The 9,756-nt window shown below is 48.9% G+C and overlaps 1 protein-coding gene across 2 annotated transcripts; it reads right to left on the reverse strand.

The window, feature by feature from the left end:
* Nucleotides 1–525: 525 nt before the first annotated feature.
* Nucleotides 526–6,968, reverse strand: LOC107076060 (uncharacterized). Of its 2 annotated transcripts, none has more exons than XM_069198834.1 (4): nucleotides 6,396–6,968; nucleotides 2,531–2,671; nucleotides 1,195–1,331; nucleotides 526–755 (listed from the first exon to the last, which is right to left on the reverse strand). In XM_069198834.1, the coding sequence occupies exons 1-4, from the start codon at nucleotides 6,781–6,783 to the stop codon at nucleotides 615–617; spliced, it is 807 nt and encodes a 268-aa protein (XP_069054935.1). In that variant the 5' UTR covers nucleotides 6,784–6,968; the 3' UTR covers nucleotides 526–614. The 2 variants fall into 2 exon arrangements, with proteins under 2 accessions (XP_069054935.1, XP_069054934.1); XM_069198833.1 differs by having other exon boundaries at nucleotides 2,183–2,671.
* Between the last annotated feature and the right edge of the window lie 2,788 nt (nucleotides 6,969–9,756).

Consider the following 9,756-nt stretch of genomic DNA (forward strand, 5'->3'; position numbering starts at 1 on the left):
ATCCCACTACCGCCACCAGTGTGCAGCTCTTCACAGGTCATGGGGATCCCACTACCGCCACCAGTGTGCAGCTCTTTGCAGGTCATGGGGATCCCACTACCGCCACCAGTGTGCAGCTCTTTCCGGGTCATGGGGATCCCACTACCGCCACCAGTGTGCAGCTCTTTGCAGGTCACGGGGATCCCACTACCGCCACCAGTGTGCAGCTCTTTCCGGGTCAAAGGGATCCTAATACCGCCACCAGTGTGCAGCTCTTTCCGGGTCATGGGGATTCCACTACCGCCACCAGTGTGCAGCTCTTTACAGGTCATGGGGATCCCACTACCGCCACCAGTGTGCAGCTCTTTACAGGACATGGGGATCCCACTCTGCCACCAGTGTGCAGCTCAGGGATGTAACAACTCCCATGATGGGGGGGAAAATGTGGTACAAAAGATTTTGACCTGGCTCAATACTTTTTTTTATGAAAGAGAACAACATAGTGATTCACACCACACTGTTTGGAAATAAGCCCATAGCCCAATCGATTGAAAAGAAACATCTTTATTGTGTCCATGATTCCTATGTTGGGGTACAAAAGGAGTCCGTCCCCCCCCAAACCACTTCTCACTCAGTCACCTCGGTGCGATGTCCACACTCGCGTCCAGCTGGGTCTCCAGGAGTTCGATCCCCAGCTCCACCTTCCTCCTCTTCAGCCTGTAGTAGCCCGTCTGCTCCTGCAGCGACACTGCGGAGAGGCTCCTGCTGCCAGCACTCTGAAAATCCATCGGTGAAGACGGCGCCATTAACGACACCATTCCGTCATGCCACACACAATCCCATCATGCTTCGCCCTCGTCCAGGCCATTCCGATCACTTGGATCTCTCTATGGACCTGATCACTGGGACTTTGTCTCATGAGGTCTAGAGGTCTTTCCTGCCCTGTTATGATGTCCAAAACCTCAGCAGCCAGAATCCTGACCAGGTCTAGTGCAATTGATCACATTACTCCTATCCTGGAGTCCCTGCACTGGCTTCCGGTCAAATTCCGTGTGGACTTTAAAATCCTCCTGGGCACCTCAGTACCTTGCTGGGATAGCCCTGCAGCCCTATGTGGGAACAACCAGCTGGCAGGTCCACCGACACCGAAGCCTCATGCGATCACACACCATCCAACATGGCTCCCCCTGTACAAGATACCAGGTTGGAACTTACACGGGTGTCAAACTCCTCTGGGTCCAGGATGCCGGCCAGGACTGGGTGACCCTGGATGTGCTCGAGGGCTGCTCCTCTGCGGGGGTGGCGTCCGGAGTCGGGGTCCCCTCCTCCAGTCTGCTCAGACAACGTCGTCTCTGCTCAAATCAGGGCACATTTTCATTCAAGGGATTGTCCAGCAGTTCCAGAGACGACTTTCTCTGGACTCCTGCAGTCCCCAGCTTTAGGTGTTTGGGAACTCCCGTCTCTGAAGATCTAACCCTGTGCTGTGCACACGGACCCGATCGCTCGGCAGCATCTCTATTTCTTGAGGTGCCTCAAGCATCGGGGGGGGGCGAACTTCTACTGCTGCACCATCAGGAACGTCCCCAGAGAGAGGGAGGGGGAGAGAGAGAGGGGCATCAATATACAGGGGCATTACAGCAGGTGTGAGCCTGGTCAGTACCTGGAGGGGAGACTCCTGGGAAAAACTAAGGTTACTGCTGGGAGAGGTGTGAGTGGGGCCAGCAGGGGGCGCTCTCACCCTGCGGTCCGTGTGGGTCCTGATGCCCCAGTATAGTGACGGGGGACACTGGACTGTAAACGGGCGCCGTCCTTCGGATGAGACGTCAAACCGAGGTCCTGACTCTCTGTGGTCATTAAAAATCCGAGGTCTCTCGAAAAGAGTAGGGGTGTAACCCCGGCATCCTGGCCAAATTTCCCAAGGGCCCTCACCCATCATGGCCTCCTAATAACCCCCCCTCTCTGAACTGGCTTCATCCCTCTGCTCTCCTCCCCACTGAGAGCTGCTGTGTGGGGAGCGTTCTGGCGCACTATGGCTGCCGTCGCATCATCCAGGTGGGGGCTGCACATTGGTGGCGGTAGTGGGATTCCCCATGACCTGTCTAGCGCTGTGAGTGGAGTGTCCAGAAAAGCGCTCTATAAGTGTAAGTAATTATTATTATAATAATAATAATTATTATCAAGCCCAATAGGAGTCACTATTTACCCCTTCCCAGTTCCTCCCTGTCCTGACCCTTCTCTGGGTGCCGAAGCCCAGCGCTGTTCTCTCCAGCAGGTACGTCTCTCCGCTGCTCGGCAGGGTCGATCAGCTGGGACACCCCGTCCTGATCTGCGAGGCTCAAATCGGCGAGTTCCTCTTTGTGCTCTTGCAGAGAGACGCAGTCCAGTCCGTTACAGCTCTGTGGGATACTCCAAGTATCCTGATTATGAATCCTTTCCGTCAAGTCCTCAGTGACTGAAACCCCAGCTGTCTCACACTCAGGCTCGGTCTTCATCACGGACACAGAGTCCAGATCCTCCACCCTCTGTCTGCTCTCTGTGTGCTGCTGCTCACCGAGTGTCTCTTTCCCGTGTGCGGCGGCGAGCTCTGTCTCCTGCATCAGACGGGAGCCCCACTCCTCCTCCTCCTCCTCGCTGGGCTGCTGTTCAAGAGGAGCCCTGTCCCCAGCGTCAGGGAGAGCGCTGGCCTCTGACCCTGCAAGACACAGGACAAGAGAACAAGACCTTTAACATGGGCTGGGAGTAAAGGTCAAGACCTTCTCCGAGAGAGTGTTTCATGTAGCGATAACTGAATAATCATCAACAATGAAGACCAAAGGAAGAATTGTGATGATAATCAAGATCAATAAAACATCTACCCCCCTCCTCCTCCTCACTGTGCTGCTGTTCAAGAGGAGCCCTGTCCCCAGCGTCAGGGAGAGCGCTGGCCTCTGACCCTGCCCCGGACAGGAGGACAAGGCCTTTAACACGGGCTTTGACTAGAGTTCAAAAACAAGCATCAAAACAAAATGAAAATGTTAAGATATATTAAAAAAACACCCTATTTTAATAACTAGCCTCCATTAAAACTTTACCTATTCAAGCTTGATTTAAAACTGTACTGGGACACATACTGTATCAGCACATACTGCAGGCTACAGCGTCATTACTGAATATGGATGTCATAATTGGCAGTACGTGTGTCACGATTATAGTCCCCCCTCCTTAAGGGTGCTCCAGCCCTTTCACTTAAGACTTTATTCTGCGCACCTGATTCCCATTCCCAGCCCACCTTAAAAGCCAGGCGCTGACGCTCATCCGGGCTCTGCATCTGATTTCCGTGCCGTGCGAGTCCGGGACCTGGAAGCGCCTGGTCCCGTTAAGGTTTTAACCTCGGTCCCCGTTCCCGTTCCCCGTCCGCCAGTTCCGACCCGGCCTTCGTGGTTTTAATTCCGCGTTCTGATGGATCTCCTGGTTTTGGACTTACCCTTGTGTTTTGGATTCTCTCTAAGGACTTCTCTTTGGGATTGTTCGCCTCGGCCACGCCTCCCCCGTGCACCAGCGCACCTTGGACACGCCCCCCTGTCTTCCTGTATGACGTTTCCCTAGTGTTTCCCCACTCCGTCGGATTGTGTCGTCCGCATAGGGTCCGGAAAGAACTGTTCGTTACAACGTGTTCATTATAAAGCTTCGCATCGGTTGGGAAACTGGCCCACGATATGTTAAAGTATCTCAAGAATTCATGCTGCGAAAGAAGCTGTACGTGATCGGCTCCTAACTGCGCTGTCCAGAGAAAGATCGACTTCAAAGAACTGGACTTAAAAAAACCGCCTGAGCGCGAAACAGTCTCAACTGGCAGGACTTACACTTCTACACCCCTTTCCTTCCACTTGTGTAACATTTCTGGACCCTCCACTCACAGCGCTTGACAGGGCATGGGGATCCCACTACCGCCACCAGTGTGCAGCTCTTTGCAGGTCATGGGGATCCCACTACCGCCACCAGTGTGCAGCTCTTTGCAGGTCATGGGGATCCCACTACCGCCACCAGTGTGCAGCTCTTTCTGGGTCATGGGGATCCCACTACCGCCACCAGTGTGCAGCTCTTTGCAGGTCATGGGGATCCCACTACCGCCACCAGTGTGCAGCTCTTTGCAGGTCATGGGGATCCCACTACCGCCACCAGTGTGCAGCTCTTTCCGGGTCATGGGGATCCCACTACCGCCACCAGTGTGCAGCCCCCACCTGGATGATGCGCCAGTCCTCATCCCACACAGCAGCTCTCAGTGGGGAGGAGAGCAGAGGGATGAAGCCAGTTCAGAGAGGGGGGTTATTAGGAGACCATGATTGGTCAGGGCCCATGGGAAATTTGGCCAGGACGCCGGGGTAACACCCCTACTCTTTTCGAGAAACTCCCTGGGATTGTTAATGAGCACAGAGAGTCAGGACCTCGGCTTGACGTCTCATCCGAAGGACGGCGCCTGTTTACAGTCCAGTGTCCCCCGTCACTATACTGGGGCATCAGGACCCACACGGACCGCAGGGTGAGAGCGCCCCCTGCTGGCCCCACTAACACCTCTCCCAGCAGCAGCCTTAGTTTTTCCCAGGAGATCTCCCCTCCAGGTACTGACCAGGCTCACACCTGCTTAGCTTCAGTGGGTTGTTAGTAGCAGGGTGATCAACCAGTACAGAGCACTAGCGACCCAGAAATTCAGTTTATCCTGCACCTGAAGCTACAGGACTTTATAGCACCTCGACAGACCAGTACAGAGCACTGAGACTTCATAATCACTTCCTTCTGCCCCTCAAACCACGCGTACATATGAGATAAGCAAATCTAAATTTTTTAGCAGAATTTAGACTGAGCATGAATTTCCATTTAAGCCTTCTTTTAATATTTGTAGTAAGAAAAAGCATGATATTTGATTAAAAAACGTCATCTAACACTACAGGCTACGAAACATTACATTGCAACAAATGTAAAAGTCTCAAAAAGAGCTACCTTCTAATTGTACCAATTTAAATTCCACCCAACAGCAACAGAAACAACTGTCTATATTTTAGAATTGACAGAATTCCCCCCAAAATGCTTATCTGGTTTAAATAATAAAATAAAGGGAAATGGTCCTTAATCTGAACAAAAAAAAAAGAAAAGAAAAATACATATTAAATATATTTTTTGCCGTAATTTTCATTTTAGACCGAATATAAAATGTAAGGTGAGGAATAGCCAGAAGGCAAGGATGTTACACTACTGAAATCCCCAGAGAATAAGTAACAAAAGATAGATGATAATAATAATAATAATAATAATAATAATAATAATAATAATTGTTTACACTTATATAGCGCTTTTCTGGACACTCCACTCAAAGCGCTTTACAGGTCATGGGGAATCCCACTACCGCCACCAGTGTGCAGCCCCCACCTGGGTGATGCTCCAGTCCGCTCAGCACACACCAGCTCTCAGTGGGGAGGAGAGCAGAGGGATGGAGCCAGTTCAGAGAGGGGGGTTATTAGGAGGCCATGATTGGTAAGGGCCCATGGGAAATTTGGCCAGGACGCCGGGGTTACACCCCTACTCTTTTCGAGAGACGCCCTGGGATTTTTAATGACCGCAGAGAGTCAGGACCTCGGTTTGACGTCTCATCCGAAGGACGGCGCCTGTTTACAGTCTAATGTCCCCTGTCACTATACTGGGGCATTGGGACCCACACAGACCAGGCTCACACCTGCTGAGCTCCAGTGGGGCTGCCAGTTGTGAGTTGCAGGGCAATATGGCTGCCGGCAATATCATTACAGATACATTATACACAATCTCTTAACTAAAAACCATACTACTGGTAGTGAAGAAAACACTTCAAATAAAATGTGTGAAATGAGCACTCAAACCCTATGGCAAAGCAAACTTTCATATACATCTCAAAGATCTCTGGCTTGAATTTCTCAAGAGTAGCGTCAAAAACAAACGGGATTTGATCAGGTGTCAGAAAATAACGGGGCGGCGGAGCTTAACGGGGATATTTCGCTACCATCTGCCTTTAAGAGAGCGATCATTAGATTTGGATCTGATCTCTAGTCTATTCTGATCCTGAAGGTTTGTTCGCTTTAGAAAACGAGCGTCCTCACTATCGACACACCTTAACACACTGAAAACACGAGTATGGAGATCACGCGTGTCTCTTAACGACGCGAATCGTACGACGGCAGTTCAGTGATACACGTGTTGTGACAGAACAACAGGTCCTCCGTCCTGTTGCTGTATCACAGATGTTTTCAGCACCAGAACTGGATAATAACAGTTCAGTTTCCAGTCAGATTATCCCGTTGCTACATCCCACTTCACTCCGCATCTCTGCACTAGATTCTCACCAGTGAGAAAGTTAAAGATACTGGTTTTAAACACACACACACTGACTTCATACAAGTCACCACACTGACCTGACAGCTCCGGTTCCGTGTCCGTTTCTTCCTTTATCTCTGCAGTGACTTCACAGGGAAGCGTGTGTCCATCACGATCTGTCTGTCCCCGATCTCCTCCTGCTCTCGACTCCTTCTCCCAGAATCGCAATCTCACCTTCAGGGTCTCGTTTTCCTTCTTCATCTGCGCCATCTCACTCCCGAAAGTCTCCTCCACACACTGGGTGATCTTAAACACGGCCCGTCTCACCAGGATCTGGGCGATATTGCGAAGTTGGTCTTGAACCTCGTCCTCGGAGTCAGACGTCCTGTTTCCAAAAACGCCTGCCACTTCGTACACGATCGATTTGAGCAAAAGCTGCATGAAAGACTGAAGCTCGGTTTGCAGACGTGACAGGCAACTCGCCATCGTTTTTGCCGACCGACGGGCTCTGGACGGACCGGCTGCAAAATAAAGCTGGTTTTTCACGAGTTGAAAAAATAGATATATATATATATTTTTTTAACAGAACAATGTTCTTGTGTATTATTGATCTAAAGCCGCCGATCCAATCGCAATGTCTGCTCCTTAGCGCGCCGCGTGATGACGTCATTCGGCGGCGCCGCTGCTGTCGCTGTACAGTATTTTTTTATTAAAGTCTAACTTTGACACGGGAAAAATCCCCTTGAAACTTGCTCGTTTTCATCAACAAGGACTTCTAACGCGGTCGCTTATGTATAAACATAATTCCCCACCTCATAGATTTACTATTTGGCGCAACAGATATATAAAAGTTAGAAATAAAACCTTGCTTTTTGAAAATGGGGTCAAGAATGGTATAATTTTAAACAATTAATCAATGCCGATGGTGAAATGTATAGTAACACCGAGTTTGTTGATTTTGATCGGTATTTCACTGTAATTAACGCGCTTTCTGGTGAAATATGAACTCTTTTAAGGAGCAGTAAGAGCAGTCCTTTAGAAACGTCGGAAGAATTTACAGCTCACGTTAGACTACAGGGAAAAAACATTTTCAAAAACTGGAAAAGGAAAGGATATCTGTGGATGTAATAACCATTTTTTTAATATCCCTGTTGAAAAATGATCATTTACTTGCGGTTACAAAATATTGGAATTCCTCATTTGGAAAAACGCATTGATTGGAAAACAATCTGGATGATGCCCAATCAATATTGTATAACCAATAAGGTGAAGGAGGTTTCACACAAAATAATCAATCGAATTTACGCAGTTAAGACTCTTATTACCCAGCGTTTTAAAATGAATATAGATGACAAATGTGTTTTTTTTTGTGACAGATGCCCTGAAACTATTCAGCATTTGTTTTGGTTATGTCCCAGGGTAAAACGTTTCTGGACTAAACTGCAGACTTCTATTAAAAAAGAGAAACCAATAGTGATATTTGTTTTGAGGGAAAAAGATGCTATGTGAAGTTTCAGCCCCATCGAAAACAAAATTAAAATTTTCGTTTGTTACACATTCAATGATTACAATGGCACGTTATTATAGACATAAAATGAAGTGGTCTGGGAAGAACCCTTTGCTTGAGCATTTTTAAATGGATGTAAGGGGGTATTTGCGGACTATTTCGAAGCGCAAACATATGAAAAGGTGCGGAAACACGTTTTTATTTAATGTGTTTAATCTTTTTTCTTAAGCTACACTGTTCGTGTGTGTGAATTCCGTGCGGTTAAAAATGTTACTTCCACATGCTGCGCCTTCAAGGACATAATTATGTACAATCTTTTACTTGAAGAACATTCATGCAGATAAGTAACATGCTCAAATACAGTCATGTGTTCAGATACGTTTATTTGATCTCTTTCTCGCCAGCTTTTGTTAACAAATATGTGTAAAATATAGTTAAATCGAAGTATCCAAGAGTATATATGAGTGTCAGATGTAATTATCAGTTAATCCCTTGTGATTCGCGATACATAATTGGCACAGAAATGATTAAAGTGAAAAATAAAAGTATATATTCTGTCAGACATGCGATAGTAACATTTGGTTAGTGGCACAATTGTTAAAGTTTTTTTTCACAATTTCTGAACTTTTGGGTTAAAAAAAACAACAAATCACGTTTTGTTTTGTTTTGTTTTTTTTGGGAGGCGGTAATATTTCTTCTGTCCTGATGGCCAAGAATTGTATTGCATCTTTCGCAAGCTGTGTGCATTTCTTGAAAAACGGTGGTCTCAGAAGGGAAATGAATTATTTGCATTCAGCTAAATCAGGCCTCATGTGGATGTCCATCATGATGCATTCTGTAAGAGACGACAGGAAGAGAGACAGCGCTGGGATTCAGACCCAGACTCTCCTGTTTATTAGAGAAAGCGATTTAAGCAACCAAGGCAGGGCGCCGGCACAGCACTGACTCATTACAGCCGCTTGGACGCATTGCTCTAAGACACCTGTGTTCGGTGAGCGCTGGGCCTGTTCGCCGAGCAAGTTGCCTCCTTTTCAGGGCCATACCACACTGCTTTACGCAGAGAGTGGTGGGGGTGGGATTTCAGAGCATTACGACAGTGCTTTATGCAGAGAGTGGTGGGGGTGGGAAGTCAGGGCCATATGACAGTGCTTTACACAGAGAGTGGTGGGGGTGGGATGTTAGGGCCTGACACTGCTTTATGCAGAGAGTGGCAGGGGTGGGATATCAGGGCCGTCCGACAGTGCTTTACGAAGTGCTTTACGACATTGCTTTACGCAGAGAGTGGCGGGGGTGAGGTGTCAGGGCCTGACGACACTACTTTACGCAGAGAGTGGTGGGGGTGGGTTGTCAGGGCCATACGACACTGCTTTACGCAGAGAGTGGCGGGGCTGGGTGTCAGGGCCATAAGACTGCTTTACGCAGAGAGTGGTGAGGGTGGGGTGTCAGGGCAATACGACACTGCTTTACGCAGAGAGTGCTGGGGCTGGGTGTCAGGGCCATAAGACTGCTTTACGCAGACAGTGGTGGGGGTGGGGTGTCAGGGCCATACGACACTGCTATACGCAGAGAGTGGCAGGGGTAGGGTGTCAGGGCAATAAGACACTGCTATACGCAGAGAGTGGCAGGGGTGGGTATCGGGGCATAACGCCTCTGCTTTACGCAGAGAGTGGTGGGGGTGGGGTTTCAGGGCCATAAGACTCTGCTTTACGCAGAGAGTGGCTGGGGTGGGGTGTAAGGGACTGACGACACTTCTTTACGCAGAGAGTGGCAGGGGTGGGTGTCAGGGCCATAACGACACTGTTTTACGCAGAGAGTGGTGGGGGTGGGATCCCAGGGCCATACGACACTGCTTTAAGCAGAGAGTGGCGGGGGTGGGTTTCCGGGCATAATGCCTCTGCTTTACGCAGAGAGTGGTGGAGGTGGTGTGTCAGGCCTATACGAAACTGCTTTAC

The sequence above is a fragment of the Lepisosteus oculatus genome, chromosome 14, assembly GCF_040954835.1.
Source record: "Lepisosteus oculatus isolate fLepOcu1 chromosome 14, fLepOcu1.hap2, whole genome shotgun sequence".
Classification (NCBI taxonomy): Eukaryota; Metazoa; Chordata; class Actinopteri; order Semionotiformes; family Lepisosteidae; genus Lepisosteus; species Lepisosteus oculatus.